Source organism: Bombus bifarius, unplaced genomic scaffold (genome assembly GCF_011952205.1).
Source record: "Bombus bifarius isolate JDL3187 unplaced genomic scaffold, Bbif_JDL3187 scf7180000007987, whole genome shotgun sequence".
Classification (NCBI taxonomy): Eukaryota; Metazoa; Arthropoda; class Insecta; order Hymenoptera; family Apidae; genus Bombus; species Bombus bifarius.
The window spans coordinates 354,420-374,608 of NW_022884369.1; the positions used below are offsets into that span (position 1 = coordinate 354,420).

Here is a 20,189-nt window from a genome sequence, read left to right on the forward strand (position 1 = left end):
ACACAGGAAGCAATATTTGTGAACACTTTCAGTGAACAATAGTATTAATAGCAGATTTATACAACAAATATATAGTTTTTAACTGTAGCAGTCTTTATGAAAGGTAAATATTGAATTAGTACAAAAATTCTTTTTGACTAGAATATTTTTTCCTGTTTTTGTCTAGATGCTATACTATTACTTAAAGTTCAAAATACGGAATCTAAAATGTTTAATAATTGCTTATTCCACACTATCAAATGATAATACTTCATGAAACATGGCACGAAATTGCATGGAGCCTTCATGCTCCAATTTTGTGAGCAAAGACATAAGGATGTAAACTATATGTATATTGTCAAAATTAAGATTTGTATTTTTTGATTTTATAAATTAAGAGGTGTATAAAAAACGACGGATAAAAGTACGTTAGCTACAATTGTATCATAGTTACCAAGGATTGTATGAATTACTTATGATTAAATGGATATTTACTACTATACAACAAATTCGTTTGTAATGTAATCTATACATCATATTTGATCATTATAAACACTTCTGTAATTGAATTAAATATATTTTACATGTAATAAATGTAATAAATTGAACGAAAGCGCAAAGGACTGTACGGAATTTGTTGTTACATGAGTCATGAACTGTTATAACTGTGCGTAAAAATAATATTGATATAATAATTCAAAATTTATCATATACTTTATAAAGAAATGTTTCCAGGTATACTATACTGTCCTTTTCGGGAATGTATATCAACTGCTCGAACTGCGAAGTGATAATTATTTCCTTCAGAAAACTGCAAAAAGGAAGACATTACAAATATCTATGGAATATACTCTAGTGTTTAAACACAATCTGTTCAAATTACTTGCGTAAGTGTGCACGCCATAGGTAGTGGTAAAGCTCGAACATCACCTACTTTCTTCCACAATGACGTGTTAGGAGGAACACCAGCAATTTCCTGGTAGGCATACAACTGGTAACTAACAATATCTGCATACTTGTCCGACAAATTCATATTCCAAGATAATACTATTCCTAGATAATAATAATAAATTTTTATATTCTATTAACATTTTTAATAGGTATAAATTTGCAAGTTGTAACATACCATGTGCAACTTTAGAAATTTTTAATGATGGAGCTGGTGGTGAAAGTTTCCAAAGAGGATTTACAGCATAATTACGCGTATCTGGTAAGGGTGCTGGATGCTGAAACAAATACAATTATAAACATACAAGCATAAACATAAGTACCTGTATTATTAAGTACCTGTATAAATAAGTATTAAAACAAAACTGTTAATTGAAAGTATACCTTATTTAACTGTACATTAGAAGTAGCTGGAGTCGTCAAAAATCGAACCGTTCCATTTGCAATAGTTGATATTCCTATAAATAAGATTGTAATATATCTATATATTATTTATATTGATGATTTAAACTGAAACTACTTACCCGTTTTATACGTTAAAGTTGGAAATGAAGCTCTACACGAAGTCACAGGCCGTATCTATAATCAGAAATGTTTATTATAAAACTGTAAACTAACTACAAAGCCTTATTTTTCAACTTCATTTTATTAAAAATATGGCAAAAAATATTCATTTTACCGGACTGGAATTTGGTGTTATTAATAATTGCCTTGTTGGCATCACATATGCTAATCGAGGCGCATTCATATTATTCTATAAAAAAGTATGTAAACATATAATAAAATTATATAAATAATAGATGAAATGAATAATATATGCATATCTTACTATACACTTACCACTAAAGCAGTAGGTGTTGGCTGACTAGCAGGTTGTACTACTCTTATACTAGGCGGTTGACTTGTTATGGCTACATTCCCAGGAATAGTCTGAATTACTCTTTGGAAGCAAGGTTGTTGTGTTTTTTGTGTTAAGTTTACTTGTTGATCATTTACTGTAGTTGTTACAACTGGTACACCAGTAGTAGCTATAAATTACCAAAGTTCCTTAATATGTTCTTATTCATTTAATACGAAAATATATAAGAAAATTATGAAATTTAATACCTTTACTTTTCTCTTCTTCATCCGTAAGATCAATAAGATCGTTTGCACGAGATTTTGCGACGTTTGTTGTAGTGGATTCTTGACGATTTATCTGATTCGGAAATTTTCCATTTACAATTATAGCTTGCTGTGATTGTTGTGGTTGTATCTGTTGCTACAGAAACCAATAATAATTTTTTGTCATTAGATTTGTAATAAAAATAAGAAAATTCGAATGAAGTACTTACATTTGATATAATTTGTTGAACATTAGACTGATTCGATAATGTCAGAGTGTGCTGTGAATCTAGGGGTTTAGCAACAACCAAAGCTGCAGGAGTGATAGTAGTCATAATGTTTGGAGATTGAGTATGACTTTGTGCCACCACAGAAGTTTGTCCAGTTATTGGCTCAGTTTTCCTGGGTGATCTTGTTTTAATTCCTCTCCTTGGACTGGTTGCATTATTTGTTTCATTAACAGAAGTATTTGATGCATTATTACTACTTGAAACATGTAGAGACTTCATATTAGAATTCTGTTGTAATTGCCTTAAATTTTGCATTACATGATCCTATATAAACATATATTACAATAAAATAAAATTAAAATAAAATATTATAAAATCATATATAACTTAGCAAAATGGTTCATATATACCGTTACAAAATTAACTTGTAATCCAACAGATCTATTGATCTTAATTGGTGGACTGAATTTATCGTTACTCGCGCGCCGATCTGCCGCATTACGGTTTAATACCATTTCAAAATCTTTAATTTGTTTAGCTAATTGTTGACATTTTGCACGCGTTACTTCTTGATTTTTTTCTGATATACGTGCTTGTTCTCTTAGTTTACCAATTTCGTCGCGCATAGTAATCGTTTCAACAATTTTTTGTATCAAAAGTTCTTCTAATTCCTTAAAGAAATTATCATCATTGAAATATATAAAACTTTTATTATTAAAATAATTAATTTAAATTTTTATATTTTTAACATACTTCCTGTTTTAATTTTGGCAGTTTTTCATTCAAGTCTCTTTGGAAAAATTTATGAATATAGTTAAGGTTTTTAATGTTGTCAGAATTATTTTCTTGTGTTTTTAATTCATTACATCGTTCTTCAAAATTTGCTTTAATTTTCTTAACACCACCATTCATAACAGGAGTATCAGTATCAGAACAGGTCCTTTTTAATGAAGGTGGCGATGAAGGACGTGCATCTTGATTCGTTTTAAAATTTATAGCTACAAACTTTTCTGAATCATCACTAGATTCTACATCACTATGAAGGAATTTTGTTCTTATAATCTCTTCTGCATTTTTAGCTGTTCGTCTCTTCCGTCTTCCATTTTCCCTCACTGCTACAAATATTTTAATAAAAACTTAGTAATTTACAGAACTAAAAAATAAAAAATAGATATAACCAAATTGTTTAACTCTTTTCAATTATTAAATATATATCTTTAGTTTACAAATTACAATATTTCCAAAAATATAATTTATTTTTAAACCAACGAAAGTGTGAACAAAAAAAGATAATGCCTAATAGTTTTATAATTTTTTAACTCTTCTTTAAAGATATATTAAATATTTTATACTCATAAAAATGCAATACATATACAAGGTGATCCAATAGGAACGAACTAAGAAAGTCAAAGAGAACATAAATACAAGAATACTGCTTCACATCTTTCCCTGTCTTTCATACATTATATTTAACGAATTAAAGTTATAATATTTGCCAAACTAATGGATTTCGGTATAAATAGCTGGATACTTTTTTGTACGGAATGTCCAACTGTATCGATTATAAAAAATATATGGTAACAAATAAAAAAACTAAATGTTAGCGTAATATCTCAAAAATTATAAGTTATTAAGAAGTCAAAATGTACTCATTTTCTCAGGCTCCTTAAATATAATACATTTCACTTCAAACATTTTTTGATACAGCCAATATATAGCCAGTTATGTTAGATGTTAGTTCTTATTGACTCAAGTTGTATATGGGAGAACATACTTTTGTAGAGGAAAAGTGATATCTTTTCATTTTTAAACTAATGTGTATCCCATTTATTCAATATACATCCTACCTTGTTTTTCTTCTGTGCAATTCATTTGCTCTACTACAACATTCTCTCTTTTTGATCGTCTTTTCCTTCTTTGAGTAGTCACAGGAACTTCAACAGTTCTTTTATCACTATCATCACTATTATTTTTTGTATTAGTAGCAAAATCTAATGAATCATTTTCTGTGATTACACTAGGTTCTAGTTCTACACTAGGTAAACTATTTTTATCCGACATCAATTCAATGTATTCACTTAAATTTTTTTTACTTGCAGAACTTATTATTGAGTTTTCCTTTTCTGTAGTTTTTATATCTTTTTTAGTAACGTCCTCATTTTGTTCCCAAAGATCAATTATAGGACGAGTTAATTGATTTTCAGAAGCATTGGATTTACTAATTTCGATAGAATTTGTACTATTATCACTACTTTTTAATTGATTATCACATTTTACACTCTTAATAACCGTTTTTTCTGGCACATTACCATTTTTGTTGCTAGTTACATTATTTAATACAGTCGTTGATTTAAACTCACTGTTTTCACAATCTTCATTTGATTTCATATCTTCAGAAGAAATTTTCTTTTTTTTATCCCTAAGAATTTCATCTGTTTTATAATTTGTTACTTTTCCATTTAGTATTATATCATTATTTACTATTTCCTTTTCTTCTAAGGAATTTAAAACAGTAGTTTTACAATTATTTCCAGATAGTTCTATCTCTTGACTGAGTTCTGTTAATTTCTTATTTCTATTAAGATCTTGTTCTTCTAATTTATAGACTTCTTTAATTTCTGTACTTTCATTTGTATCAGTTATTTTAGTTATTTTATTTTGTTCTTCATTATTTATACTTTTATATTGTTCTTGATTACTTTTTCCTGCAGTATATTTTATAGCTTCATCTTTATCAGATTTACATTTTATATCAGTTATTTTAGTTATTTTATCTTGTTCCTCATTATTTATACTTTTGTATTGTTCTTGATTACTTTTTCCTTCAGTATATTTAATAGTTTCATCTTTACCAGATTTACATTTTATGTCTATATTCAATGCTTTCACTTTGAAATTGTTAGAATTACGAAAATCACTAAAATCAATATTTGCATTATTCATATCGTTTTTACTTATTTCGTCTTTTTGCTTACTATTATTATCATTCTGAGAATCAGTTTCAGAATTTAGAGGATTTTCACTAGAATTGTCATTCAAAGTATGGATCGTAGTATTTTTACATTCAGGATCATTAGATACTTTTATTTTTTTATTTTCTTCCAAGTCATGTTCTAGTTCTAATGAATTATTGACAGAATCAGTGTTAACAGAATTTTCTTTTCTAATATTTTTAATAGGAGTATTTTCAACTTTTTCACTCAATGATTCATTTGAATGGTCATTCTTATCGTTATTAACTACAGATTTGCTACATAATATACTATCTCCATCTATTGTTGCGTCATTATCAAGTTTTATAGTTTCAATATCATTATTAACTTTAGCTTCTAAAGATATGTTTTTATTTGATGGAGATATAGGACTTACATCAGATTCTGTTGAACTATTTTGCTTGTGCATTGTATTAGAACTAAAGCCTTTCTTTTGACGTCTACCACCATAAATCGTACTATGTGAATGAAATATTCCATTGCCTCTTCCTCGTTCGAAAGGACCAAATCCATTATAAAATCTTGTATTACAGTTATATTGAAGTCTATAACGTCCTCTAGGTGTTAAATGACGAAATCTTTGATTAACCCAATGAAAAGAACGACCATTGGGAGTTCTAGGATACTTATATTGTGATCCATAACTTTGCCATAGACGAGAAACATTAGCTGTTCGTGGTTTTCTCATCAGTTCACTTTCACCTTTCTTAACAATTTTTTCATAATCAATTAGTATTTTTTCATCTGAATCGTTATCTGAACTGTGTTCCTTCTTCTTTATATTTGCTTCTGTATTAATTATATCTTTTTTTGGAATAGAAGAAATTTCCATATCTTCAGTTCTTGTAGATGTCATTTCTGTAATTTAAATAAAACATTTGTTCAAATTTTTCAGATCATAATATTATAATTAGTGTAATGTATTATGATTACCAATTTCATTAGTTTTTGATGTGTTTTCTTGATTATCTAAAACAGGTGTTAAAATATCTTCTGTCTCAATTTCATCATCAGAGAGTCTTAAACGCATACTATCATCTGAGAGAGCATCTTCTTCATCACCATCATCGCCTGTACTATATAACAACTCCTCTTCTTTTTCTTTTGATAGTTCATCAATATTATGTGTGTTAATACAAGACAAAGAATGTATAGAGTCAGGAGTATGTAATATATCACTTCTTAAAGCTTCCATCATAGAAAATATGTAATATGTAAGACAATGTCACAAGCTACTCATGTAATAATTTTTAACCTGTAATTAATAATTTTTAACTTGTAATTCCTTTTCTTCGAATAACTTTATTTTAAAATATCATATATTAACTTTATATACTTATATACACCAGTATACTTGGTTATATACACATACAACATATCTCATAAATATTTTTGTACCCCTAACTTGACTTAACTTGACTTAACTGACTTTTTTAATCAATTTGAAGTGATAATCAATTTTATTGCAAATGCATAATAAAATGCGTATAATAGTTCTTATCATTTAATATGTATTGTTAATAATTTTAATTTTTACCAACTTTTTACTATTTTAATTTTATAATCGGTAAATATGATAAAAGGTTAATAATAGAACCTTTAGTATTATAAACTATAATTTTTTGAAATTGAAATAAAGTTCAATCAAAACCAAAAATAAAGTTTATTTTATATTTCATAATTAAATAACAGAACATTACAGTTTGGATGATATATATCTTAAACAGATTTAATTTTTAATTTAACATTTCCACGATAATAACTAATTACAAGTGTATTAAACCTATATGAACTATAAGTCCTTATTTTCTGTGAATCAATGTTTTCCGTCTGGTACTACAATATCATTAAGCATGCAATGCGTACAAGGAATTGATGACTAATATTAGTAGTAAAGATATCATGTAAAAGTACATAAAGAATTTAGACTTCCATACAAGCATTACAGATAATAAAATGTGGGCCCTTCGATGCGCGCCAACATATACCATCCCTGGCCCATGAGTACTCAATTAACAAAAATGGCGGATTGGAAATACATACTACATTACTAATACTCGTCATTGTGTTTCAAATAACAAATATACCTTATTGTCGCAAAAATAGAATTGTTATTTTAAAATAATTGAATGTAATTTTTTACTTTATATCAATAATATACTAAAAAAATGGTTTAACATAGTAGACTAAATCAGTTTGTATTTGTTACACTAACGTTTTAAAACTTTAGGAGATTCAAGTCAATAATACTGTTTGTTTATAAAATTAAATACAAATACACAACACAAATAGCTACAGTTAATACAAAATGATAATATATTAAAATAATTATGATTTAATCTACGAAAAATTGTATATTCAGAAAGGCGGGCTTCTTGACAAGCTTCTCTATTGAACGATTACTGCTGAACATAGGTCCCGACATGTGTCCAAACGAAATTCAACGACTGCACACGAAGTTTAGCAATATGGCGTCGCATTTCACTACCGATAAATTAATTCTTGATAAGTGATGGAAATAAAAATTTTATAAAAAAATATATATTTACATAACATGTAAAATTATACCAATTATCTTACTCTTGAATTAATACTGAACAATCTGAAATATTTAAGAAGTTCGTACTCATGATACCCCCACTCCCTTCTTACTTATGCCGCACTTAACAATACTTAATGTTTCACCATAGTAGCAATATTTGTGCAAATTTTATCAAAATTTCATCAAATTTAATACATTGATGTAAGTGTACAAATGTACATGTTTGGGTACTTTTATATAAACATATTTTCAATACAATGTATACTAAAAAAAATAGTACTATTAAAGTGTTTGTACACTAAAATACTACCTGTGAGCATTGTTTCACAATTTGCAAACATTTTTGGTTTAGATATATAGTTTAGTATAAATAATCCCACCGTTTTCTCTTTCAACTCGCTGATGAGATCAACATTCGTCATACTGGTAATATAATGTTAAATTTATTAAGTGGGAGAAGTATTGTACTTCCACAACTCATAAAAATGGGGCCTACATAGATCCAGTATTTTTATACTCATAATCTGAACTTTCAATAGATCATTATTAAAAGCAATGAGATTTTTATTAAAGATTTATTAGATATTTTTAAAAACAAAAATTCCATTACTCACCCTGCTTCAAATTTATACTATCTCATAAAAGATGCAGTAGCAATACGATACAACGTATCGTAAATAATAAAATAATTATTCCATTTTATAATTTGAACGTGTTGTAATTCAATGTAAAAATAGGCTTCATTATAGTATCCAAACTGCGATATATTCGGTTAGAATGACATTTGTAGGAGTTTTTGAAATCGTTGAAACCTTTTTAAAATTTGATACTCTTAACCTACTATATAACTTACTCTGTATGTATTTGAATCGTAAGTATTGGATTAAGTTTGGATTACTTTTTATTTTCCGGCCTCACGGTCGTTTACGCGGATTCCTAAATATAAGATCTTTATTGTTTAAATGTTTGTTTAAAACTGTTTATTTCCGCGAGAAATGACCTTCATATTTGGCTTTAGTGACCCAAAATATCTCCGGAAAAACATATCCAGACCAAAAATTTTGCAATTTGGATACTAAAAATATCAATTTATCAACTTTCATTTTGTATGACGAAACCACAAAATGGCGTATCTATGCTCTATAAAATGGCAGCTATTTATATGTATATAGTTTGATGTCTACAATAGATTCGATCTTTACGTTTGGGACTTGAGGCCCACATTTTTAAGTGCGTTATAAACAGTTCAAAATAAGGTTTTATTATCTCAAATGCTCATTATTATACAAACGAAATACATACATATATAACAAATTAATTAAAAAATCCTTTTAATTTTTAAAATTTAACTAAATATCAAATAATTTATTTCCCTTTCAAAGCGTTTACTATAAAATTTAAAAAATTTTAATTTTTTTAGAATTTTAAATAAATATATATTATTCGGATCGTGTAATAATTTAGATCAAAAAATCTGAAGTGACCCACTCCTGAATGGTGACATGTAATTGTGTATGTAAGTGAACTTACGTTACGTTATAATGCAGCCAGTCTTCAACCAATATTGAACATGCTCTTTGTCTTATAAAAATACGTTATATTTACGATAAATGTCAGAAACGAAGATACACACTGTGATACTCGTTCATGAAGTATCTGCAACACCGCAACCTAAACAAGCGACAGGCAATGTTGCCACTTTTATTCGTAACCGCTAACATACTCAATGTTTTTGGATACGATTAAAGATGAAGTTGAATCCAGTAGGTTTTCGAATTGATTACATTTAAAAAATACATAAAATTAAAAGGTCACAGGCTACCAATTTCGTGAAAAGAAATATACAAAACTATCGACGTAAGTACACAAAGAGATACGATAGTTTGCATCTCAGACTTTAGTAACGCATGCGCTATAGTATAAAATACTTTCAGAACTTATGATATTTGTTGAAGTACACTTTTGTGTACTTCAACTTCTGCTTAGATACCAAAATACTCCTTATTCATAAAAATGTATACAAATATGTGAGATCAGTAATAATCATGTAGTCGTGGAACATTTCTTCTCAACATTTGGAGATTTTCTTTTCAAAAATTATTTCAATGTTATTTCAAAGTGTACATAATAATCATACTATATGTGCCTCGTCTTGTTGGCCCATTTTGTAAGATATGTTATTAACAGTACAAGAAACATCGCGTATTATTAAGCATGGGTTAAGGTCAAATATCTTTTTTTGTGATATTTTCTAAATAATTATTAATAAAACATGTGTTATACTGACTACAATTTATACCAAGATTAATAAATGTCATATTAATGAAATAGCTACAAAATATTGCTAAACTAATGTATAATACTAAAAATTACTTTTCTTTGTTAAAAAGGAGAAAAGAAAAAAAATGAATGTATAAGTGATGAGAAAATTCTATGTATGTACATACTAATATAATAAAAACGAAAGTAAAATGAAATATATCATTTTATATTCATAATATGTACTTCAAAAATATATTATTGTTAGTTACATAAATTATCTTTCTATTGTATTATATATTATGTACATACATAAGAGGAGGAAACAAAAACACTGAAAAACATATATTGTATATATACATATATATACATTTCTGAAGACACAATGTTTTTCAAAAAGGACTAAAACGATATAGTTATATCATATATTGAAACTAGATAAACTATGTAAAATAATATAAAGTATTGTAATTAAAACATAAGATATAAATGCAATTAAATTTAACAAATAGCTAATAATGTTTATCTAATCATATCATTTAGTGTTATTATGGATGTTATTTGCTTAATCCATTAAAAATTGGATTAATATCAGTGTATTTGTAGTATTCATATTTATATAGATATTCTCAAATAAATGACATTTCCATAAGAATATTTGTTATGTTGATAAACTTTCCTTAAACAATTTTATTGAAAAAATACAATTTTATTTAAAATTACATAATTTATTTTATCCTAAATTGTTATAATACTTATAATTTGATGGCATAATAACCTTTAGTTTACTTCCTAATATATAATTTCTAGTAAAATAATTTATGTAATTAATACTCTTTCAAATCACATTATACAAAAAAACACAAATTTTTACACTGCAACATAAAATCTTATATTAGTCATAAAATAATACTGTGTTAGCAGCTGATTTTCACTGTCAGTCTTATCATTTAGCATGTAATGAAATATACTACCGTGTGTTTGTATAGTCTTTTAATCTTGAGAATCAGCCTTACAAGCAAAATTAGAAATGTATTATATTTATCATTTGTATATATCATACATATTATACTAAATAAAAATTTCTATTATATTTTAACTAAGAATAAGTAATCATTTATGTAACATTTAGATTTTCATGTTTTTATATCAACTGAGGTCCTAATACTATTATTTAGTATAAAGCAGCAAAATTGATGTCATAGTATGCAGAAAAAAAAAATGAAATTTTACATTTTTCTTGTTTATTTGATTATACTATGACATGAGTCAGTAACAGATACTTATTTTTTACTTATTTATTCTTTACCAATTTATATTGTAATTGGTGTAATATTTTCTCATAGAAAGTCAGTATAAGGTTGTAATATACCTGAATATACTGTATGAGGATGGTGAAGAAAAGTACGATTCCGAAGATGTGCGAAGAAGAGAATGTTTGTTTGCTATTTCGGAAGAGTTGAACAATTAAATAAATTTTGATAGATAAGCAACGAACCATAATATTTTCTACACAGTATATTAGTTACATTGAAATTAAATACGTCCGCATGCGTATTAATTACTTCTTTTCGTATACTCGATCGAAATACATTATCCGACAGGAGAGCACTCTTTAGGCTCCAGAGGAAAGAAAAGTTGTTGTAATGGCTGCCGTGTCATGAAATGAAGGTACCGAGCCAGTTTTGTGGTTCCACGATGGAGGAGAACTCCAGTTCTGCATCTCAAAATCATAATGGACAATTATCTAGTGGTGCAAATGTTCCACTGACAAATAATAAACATCAAGGGAATGACAATGGTACTAATGGCGATGCTAAGAATGAAAGGCCACAATACTCTATGCCTGGTATTCTACATTTTATTCAGCATGAATGGACTCGCTTTGAACTTGAAAGATCGCAATGGGAGCTTGATAAAGCAGAATTTCAGGTATAATCCTAATTTCTTTGGAAAATTTTCAAAATTTCTCTGTATACTTTTCTTTAAAATACTCTCTTCTTATTGTCACTTCATCTGTCATGTGACAGAACGTTGTAAAAACAAGATTAACTTAAATATGTATAACATTAACACAATACAATTTGTGTATATATTTAATTTTAAAGTTATTTTAATTTAAACTAAGAAATATTTTATAAGAATATCCTTTTTATTTATTGTAACATTATGCTTTAAATTTTAATGTAACAAATGATACACATGCCACTGAAGTACGAAATTGTTGTATTTAAATAGTTATGTCCCTTATATTGGAGTGAATGCAGTATTTATATTATTTTTAGTTGCATGTATATTATATTTATGTTATATTCTTATAAAACTTACTGAAGTTGTTAATACTCTATATTTTTTATATTTTTTTTGTAAATTCTTTATAATATAAAATGGATAATTCTAAAGGAAGGCTACATTGCAATATTCATAATATATATAAAATATAAAATAATTACATTAGAGGCACAACTAATTCTTTAAGAATGATTTAAAGAAATATAATATGTTTATTATTATTTTCCTGCAGGCTAGGATAGCTTTTTTACAAGGTGAGAGAAAAGGCCAAGAAAGGTTAAAGAATGACTTAGTAAGAAGAATAAAAATGTTAGAATATGCACTTAAACAAGAACGGTGAGATATTTTTTTTTTAATTTCGACGTTAGGAATATATTTGCAATACTTTCATAATTTTTACAGAGCAAGGTATCACAAACTAAAATATGGCACTGACTTGGTAATACAAGGAGATACAAAACCTCCTATTTATGAAGAAGGTATTTGTAATTGTCCTAATTCTGATGTCGGAGGTGGTGGTGATGGGGAAGCTCCATTCACATCCGTCAGTAACATCAGTTGGAGACAAGGCCGCCAAATTTTAAGACAGTAAATAAAATATAACTTTTATAATCTTTATAATTATTATTTGCACATAACAATAGGTATTAAGTACAGTATCATTAATAGTGTATATATAACTGTAACTTTAGATACTTACAAGAGATTGGTTACACTGATACTATAATAGATGTACGATCTAGCAGAGTGAGATCTCTACTTGGTTTAAGTAATAATACAGACTCAGAAGATATGAATACTCCTGCATTAAATGGCAATGAACCATCAAACAAACAAGCATCAGAAAACAGTGTTCGTAGAGTCCCAGGAAAAAAGGTAGAGGTAAGTAACTTTGTTGGAATTTAATCACTTTGTTTTTTATTCAACTGTTATATGTTTATGATATCTATCAAATTTCTACAGTAACACATTAATACTTTTATATTTTTATATTACTAGCAACCATCTTCTGTAATAGAAGCAATGATATTTGATACAGAAGCAGCTGTGATGGCAAACTTTGAGTTTTTGGCACAAACAGGTATGGATATGGAAGAAGAAGAAGGGGATGTAGAAGATGATACTTATGATACTAATATGGATCCTAAACCAAATAAAGTAATACATATATATGGTCCTATTATATATATTGTTATAGAATTCTATTGAAGTAATATAATTAATAGATTATTTCTATTTTAACTTTTAGCCATCTATGCTTTTAACAGAAGATGTTGATGCAGAAGCTGAAGAAGTATTAAATGAATTAAATCTTCTCACAGAAATTGAAGAATCACCACAACGTTCTATTCGCTATTCATCTGAATGGGGTTAGTATTCATTTTACTTATAATTTTATCGACAAATTCCTATTTTATTGATATTTTAGTAATATTAAAATAAAATTTACAGATGCAATACGTAGGGGTGGACATCCAGATCAAAAACGTCTAAATGAGGAAGGTGATTCGACATTAGAATTGGGTGAATTAGAGCAATTATGTGTAAACAATGAAGCAGAAACTTCATATGATGTGAGTTACATTGGTTATATTATTGTTATTTTTAATGCCCATAGATGTATGTAATATATGTATATTTATGTTATGTTAATATATGTATAATTCTTATATTTTTATAAAATTTATGTGAAAGCTTAATTTCATTTTTAGTATAGGATATATTTAAATTAATTATATTTTATATATAGATGGTAGCCACTACAAAGGAAAGTTTAAGAAAAACATGGAATGCAAAATATACATTGCGATCCCACTTTGATGCTGTTCGAGCTCTTGTCTTCCACCCTACTGATCCCGTTCTTATAACTGCAAGTGATGATCATACACTTAAATTATGGAACCTCCACAAAACCTTACCAGCTAAAAAGTAGGTTACCTGTATTCTGAAATTACGAACTATTATAAGGACTATTGAAAAATGTTCATTCTCCCATTTCAGGTCAGCTTCATTAGATGTAGAGCCATTATATACATTCAGATCACATACAGGTCCTGTATTATGTTTAGCTATGTGTAGCACAGGCAATCAATGCTACAGTGGTGGTTTAGATGGTATGATTCACTGTTGGACACTTCCATCAGCCAATATAGATCCATATGATTCTTACGAACCAAGTGTCCTTAGTCAAACATTAAAAGGACATACAAATGCAGTTTGGGGTTTAAGCATGTATCAACTGCGATCACAATTATTGTCAATCAGTGCTGATGGAACTGTAAAACTATGGAGCCCACAAAGCAAATCACCATTACTTCATACATATGTTTCTGAACAAGGTATATTTTTTAGACATAGATTATTAAAAATATGTTTTATATAGTCGCATCTAGAATTATCCTTTTCTTCTTATGATTTTTACAGATGGCATACCAACGTCGGTAGACTTCATTAGAGATGAATCAAATAAATTAGTTGTAGCCTATGACAGAGCTTGTGTGGTATTTGATACAGAAACTGGTGAAAGTGTAGCTCGTCTTGAGGCCAATGAAACGAAGGGAGTAAATCGCGTCGTAGCGCATCCTACATTACCACTTGTTGTTGCGGCACATGAAGACCGACATATTCGATTTTATGATCACCGATCAGCCACCCTTGCTCATTCCATGGTTGCTCATTTGGATGCAGTTACTAGTCTCGCGGTAGATCCTCATGGTTTATACTTACTTTCAGGAAGTAAGTAATAGCAAATTAAATAAAATGAAATGTCAATATATTAAAAATTATTAAATAACTAATTTCTCACTTTTAGGCCATGATTGCAGTATAAGATTATGGAATATGGATAATAAGACTTGTGTTCAAGAAATAACAGCACATCGTAAAAAGTTTGACGAAAGTATTTTAGACGTAGCATTTCATCCTTCACGACCTTTTATAGCAAGTGCAGGGGCTGATGCTCTTGCTAAGGTGTATGTGTGAAATGTAAATTAAGATACACATTTCTACTATCAACATACATCAGGTGGAACAGATTTTGTACTCATTCTTTCTAGATAGTTTTACCTATACGTGTTACACTTCCAATTTTGTTGTAACTTATATTGCTCTACCATTTGAAGTACCACTTTAGGAAATCAAATTGGGCGTATAGATATCCATGTTATAAAACCAAAATTTGCACATAACCCTTGTCCGCAACAATTTATCAAAACAGTGATTTCAAATATAAATGCTGCTTATTGATGAAATTTTCAGTAAGTAGCAATATTAATTGGGATAGCGGAAGGGGTCTGTCTTGTAGCATATTAGTTGATATAGTTCTGATAATTAGATCATGAAATACCCCTTACCCAGGATCCAGGAAGCACACTGCCGCAGTAGCATAATATTTATCCCTATGTTAACTATTTATTACCAATATTACAGTTACTGTTGCACAGCTACTGGAGATTAAGACATACTACGCGAAAATAAAGTTGTCCTACATCAATTAGTCTCCCATTATATGATTTTTATGCTACCTTATGTATTTATCGAGGTTGGCATATAATAACAACAAAAAAGCAACAACAACAATAATAATAATAATAATCGTAATAAGTTAATTATAACGTAAGAGACATAATATTAATAACAGTAAATTATAACTGTGTGTTTCTCTGTAATATATTGTATTTAAAAATAGATGAACTGTGTAACGTACTATAATGAACATGTTTTTATTAAAATTTTATTCCACTTCTATTATTTTTTTTCCTTCAACAAATTTATATATATATATTATATATTTATATATTATATATATATTATATATATATTATAAAAGATAAAATCAAAACGTCGAAATAAAAATACAATTTTTTATTTAACAAATGGAGATAAAAAATGTAGTTTATACTTCTTAATATGTATAAATCTATATGTAATGTATCATGTAATAAGATTTAATAATAAAATAATCTGCATTATTTATATTATGTTGACAATATATATAAAGTACAAGAACGTTTTACGCTGTACTATTATATTTATATCTGTATAATTTGTTTTAAGTGAAGCTTTTTTAAATTAATAGCAGCTAGTACTGATTTGACTTGCGCGCGTGTGTGTATGTGTGTAACGCCCTTTGACTGTCCAATCAAAACGAAGCATATATTATCATTCAGGTTAAAGAATATCTATAAATTATTATCACGTTGATCAGCTGAGAGAACATTCTAAGTGTAGTTGTAATTAGTTACATATTGTAGCTGAAATTATAAATTTAGAAAATACAACTATTATAAAGAAAATATATCGAAGTAAAATATATGTCTTTCAATGATTTTGTATGTACTCATATTTTGGAAGATATTATAATTTGTTAGGCAAATTAGAGTTCAGATCCTACTAATAACAATATTACATATATTTTGGTAAATTACATGATATCTTACTTGTGTCAAAAAGTGGGTGATATTTATTTATGTTACTAAAACGTTTATAAGATGTGAATTGAATCCTGTTAAATATTCGTATAGGTTATGTGATTATGTTGTTTAAAGTATATCCAAATTTCTTGTCTATAAATATTAAAGAGTGATATGGTTGTTGCGCTTTATAAGCGCTAGTACTATTTTAAAAATTAAAAATGGAGCGAAATGGGGCGAGGGAAATGGAAGAACGAATGTGCATAAGAGATACTGGGAAGACATTGAAAAAATATGGTAGTACAGCTAAACATATTACACGAAATGAAAATTTATTAAAACATACTGTATCAACAACTGATACCCTTCAAGGAATTGCTTTAAAATATGGAGTTACAGTATGTATCCTTTATCTTATTTCATTATTGTATAACTGACAAGGAGCAATTAAAAATATATAGTACATTTCATGTATTTTTATTTTTTTTAGACTGAACAGATAAGAAGAGCTAACAGATTATGGGCTTCTGATAGTTTATTTTTACGGGAACATTTGTTTATTCCTGTCAATCCAGAAAGCCCATTGTCATTGGACAATACTGACGAAATTGAACGCAATATAGTTCAAAATGTATATACCTTCTTATATTATTAGTAAGATATTATTTAATATTGCATAAGATAAAATATATTTTTAGGTTTCTAGTCCATCTTCAATAACATTATCTATGGATGATGATAGTTCAGTTAATGACTTTTTAGCTAAAATGGATTCTTCTATAGCCAGTGCTAAAAGAGATGTTAAACGTACTCAGGGGAACAGTGAGTAAGTCATTTACTAATATTTAATGAATAACATTAATTGTACATTTACAATTTATACCACAAAAAATTTCATATATAAATTTATTAATGAATTACACTTCAGATTTTGCACTGAGGATAGTGATATCTATGTACAATCACATAGAGCATCTTCTAAATTACGTAACTCGCTTCCTATAACTTCAAATACACATACAATACCACCTGCTTCAGAATCATTAAGACCATCATCTTCTAGTGATATGCATAATTTTCCAACTGCTGTAGTTATGACTCAGGGCAGGAAAGTAAAAACATCATTACAAAGACTTCAGCAGCAACAAGATGAAATATTCCAGTTGTAGCAACTAAATTTTATTAGACTGTAATATGTTTAATATTGACAATGTCATTAAAGAGCTTGAACAAAAGATATATTGAATACCAAACGATGTACTGGAAATAGTAGAAGACTATTGCATATTTAAAATTGGTTGATCCAATATTAATGTAAGTTGTATTCATTTCTTTTTTCATAAATTTTTTATGATATTTTTATCATATATTATAAATATTAGAAACATTTATAAAAGATAATTGATCGTTTCTATTCTTGTAGTCTGAGTACGATCAACAATGGATCAACTAGCTCTCGTATTGTCCAAGCATATTTTTAAAATAGTTCAAACGATATTTCTTAGTGAACCATATGTGCCTTTAATCCAAGTCGATTGTGTACTATTTTTGTTATTTTTATAAAACATCTTATGTTTTATATATGACATTAAGTTTATGATTTCCCAGAGGTCAATTTATCCAATTTTATTGCGAATGATAACATGTACTCCTAGATTTTCTATAATTTTGCTGGGCATAGAATTTTATTCGATTATGTCTTTTTTGTGACCTCAATTATATAACAAAAGTATGAGGGCAGATTGAAAAGTTTTTGGAGTGACAATAACAATAACAAATGAAGCAATTCCCAGTGACGATTCTGAAAACTTTTTGATCTCACCTGGAACTCTTACAGAAATTATAATTTAAAATATTAATATAATTAAATATTATACTCTCTTACAGTACAAGTCCACTTTCTAAATTATTGTTTGATCTTCCTTAAAACGTTGTCGATATTATTTATTTAATCTATTTTGTTTTTAAAAACATTAAATACAAAATTATATAAATAAATACAGCTTGGATAACAAAGAGTTCGTTTGTGTAGAAAATATTCTAATTATTATTTTAGGGACAAATAATACGAAATATTATTAAAATTAATATGAATGCTCAATCTTTAGTTACAATTACATAATAAATGATATTTATAATTCGGTGATATTTATAATCAGCAATCTTCATTACAAAATTTAATAAATCCAAGAACTATCGTCGTTTGAGAATAGTTTATATATAATGCACAAATGACTTTAGTATGAATTATATTGAAATATTAATAAACTGGTTTCATTAAATTTAAAAGATAAATTTTTGCTTCTGAAATTATCATTAAAATTTTTAAATAAATGTTAGTGATATAAAAATAATTATTCCATTTATGAAAGCTAATAAATATAAAATTTATATTGATTAAGTTAATATAGATCATTTGTAATTATTTTTGGAGTTATATAAATTTATTGTTGATGCCATTAATAAAGATTTTACAGAAGAAAATACAGTACCTGTTAATATTGTCTATATTGTGTAGTTAACATTTTGTTCATTGTTATATAATAACATTATCTATCCAAATATACATTATATGTTATTATTGTTATATTATTTATACATATTAATGTATTATATACTATGTAAGAGCAACTATAAATTGGTATAGCAAAAGAATCGAAGTTCAATGAACAAGCGATAAATTTAATTTAAACAGTTATATATATATATAGATATATACATATATATATATATATATAGAGAGAGAGAAACAATAAATTTTACAGTTTATATTAAACACATGTATGGTCTAACTTATTTTTTCACTTTGTTATGAATACATAACAATCAATTCAAGTCATTTTTAATGCTATGCATTAGTAGTTAATTATAGATACTTTAAGTAAAAATTGTTTAATGTGTATGATATAATTTATTCATTGTGTAGCATAAAATACTAATTGTGCTGTATATAAAATGTACACACTTAGCATTTATATTTATTTAGATTTTTAGATGCATGTGCATGTATATGTGTATGTATATATGTTTATATATATATATACACAATACATATTAAAAAGTATTCAATTGTTATGTATAAATGTAAAATAGAAATTATCTGTTAATAAAGTAATTTACATTTAAATATACAATCAAAAGTACTTAAAACAAATATTGCAAATAAATCAAATAAAAATAAGGAAAAACTTAATTTGCTTTATGTTTCTATATTGTAGAGATAAAAATTGATGAGTGGCAGTAATTATTAAATTATTCATGTAGTTAAGTACATTTATAATACTTTATTTATTTATTATATTAATTTATTTAATTAATTATTATTGTTACATTTATTTATTAATTCGTTTATTTATTTGTATGTTATTTGTGAATAAAATTAATATGTGAAATAGAACTCAAGATTATATAACTAGTATCAAATAATAAA

General features: G+C 27.1%; 3 protein-coding genes and 2 long non-coding RNA genes across 12 annotated transcripts; 4 read left to right on the top strand and 1 right to left on the bottom strand.

Annotated features, from left to right (window-relative positions):
• Nucleotides 1–127: 127 nt before the first annotated feature.
• On the bottom strand, nt 128–9,487 carry LOC117205227 (putative uncharacterized protein DDB_G0282133). Of its 4 annotated transcripts, none has more exons than XM_033443416.1 (14): nt 9,327–9,487; nt 6,188–6,509; nt 4,109–6,112; nt 3,015–3,373; nt 2,672–2,932; nt 2,262–2,585; nt 2,035–2,188; nt 1,768–1,955; nt 1,607–1,681; nt 1,452–1,506; nt 1,312–1,385; nt 1,106–1,205; nt 863–1,032; nt 128–790 (listed from the first exon to the last, which is right to left on the bottom strand). In XM_033443416.1, exons 2-14 carry the CDS (start codon nt 6,450–6,452, stop codon nt 695–697), a joined length of 4,125 nt encoding a protein of 1,374 aa, XP_033299307.1. In that variant the 5' UTR covers nt 6,453–6,509; nt 9,327–9,487; the 3' UTR covers nt 128–694. The 4 variants fall into 4 exon arrangements, with proteins under 4 accessions (XP_033299307.1, XP_033299304.1, XP_033299305.1 ...); XM_033443413.1 differs by having other exon boundaries at nt 3,015–3,376; XM_033443414.1 differs by lacking the exon at nt 9,327–9,487 and adding an exon at nt 7,470–7,760 and having other exon boundaries at nt 3,015–3,376.
• Nucleotides 505–1,616, top strand: LOC117205233. Its single transcript, XR_004487201.1, has 3 exons — nt 505–646; nt 715–958; nt 1,080–1,616. It is a non-coding gene; the product is annotated as an uncharacterized LOC117205233 (long non-coding RNA).
• A 30-nt stretch (nt 9,488–9,517) lies between the features above and the next one.
• On the top strand, nt 9,518–10,710 carry LOC117205234. Its single transcript, XR_004487202.1, has 2 exons — nt 9,518–9,653; nt 9,731–10,710. It is a non-coding gene; the product is annotated as an uncharacterized LOC117205234 (long non-coding RNA).
• Nucleotides 10,711–11,431: 721 nt separating this feature from the next.
• Nucleotides 11,432–16,058, top strand: LOC117205228 (striatin). Its single transcript, XM_033443417.1, has 11 exons — nt 11,432–11,987; nt 12,580–12,683; nt 12,750–12,935; nt 13,040–13,229; nt 13,347–13,505; nt 13,597–13,717; nt 13,800–13,921; nt 14,098–14,276; nt 14,349–14,686; nt 14,772–15,083; nt 15,160–16,058. The coding sequence occupies exons 1-11, from the start codon at nt 11,721–11,723 to the stop codon at nt 15,327–15,329; spliced, it is 2,148 nt and encodes a 715-aa protein (XP_033299308.1). The 5' UTR covers nt 11,432–11,720; the 3' UTR covers nt 15,330–16,058.
• A 442-nt stretch (nt 16,059–16,500) lies between these two features.
• LOC117205186 (lysM and putative peptidoglycan-binding domain-containing protein 1-like) lies at nt 16,501–18,338 on the top strand. 5 transcript variants are annotated; one of them, XM_033443342.1, is made up of 5 exons: nt 16,501–16,798; nt 16,871–17,157; nt 17,250–17,390; nt 17,458–17,585; nt 17,688–18,338. In XM_033443342.1, exons 2-5 carry the CDS (start codon nt 16,981–16,983, stop codon nt 17,926–17,928), a joined length of 687 nt encoding a protein of 228 aa, XP_033299233.1. In that variant the 5' UTR covers nt 16,501–16,798; nt 16,871–16,980; the 3' UTR covers nt 17,929–18,338. The 5 variants fall into 5 exon arrangements, 4 of the variants coding, with proteins under 4 accessions (XP_033299233.1, XP_033299235.1, XP_033299234.1 ...); XM_033443344.1 differs by having other exon boundaries at nt 16,518–16,658; XM_033443343.1 differs by having other exon boundaries at nt 16,519–16,678.
• The last annotated feature ends 1,851 nt before the right edge of the window (nt 18,339–20,189 follow it).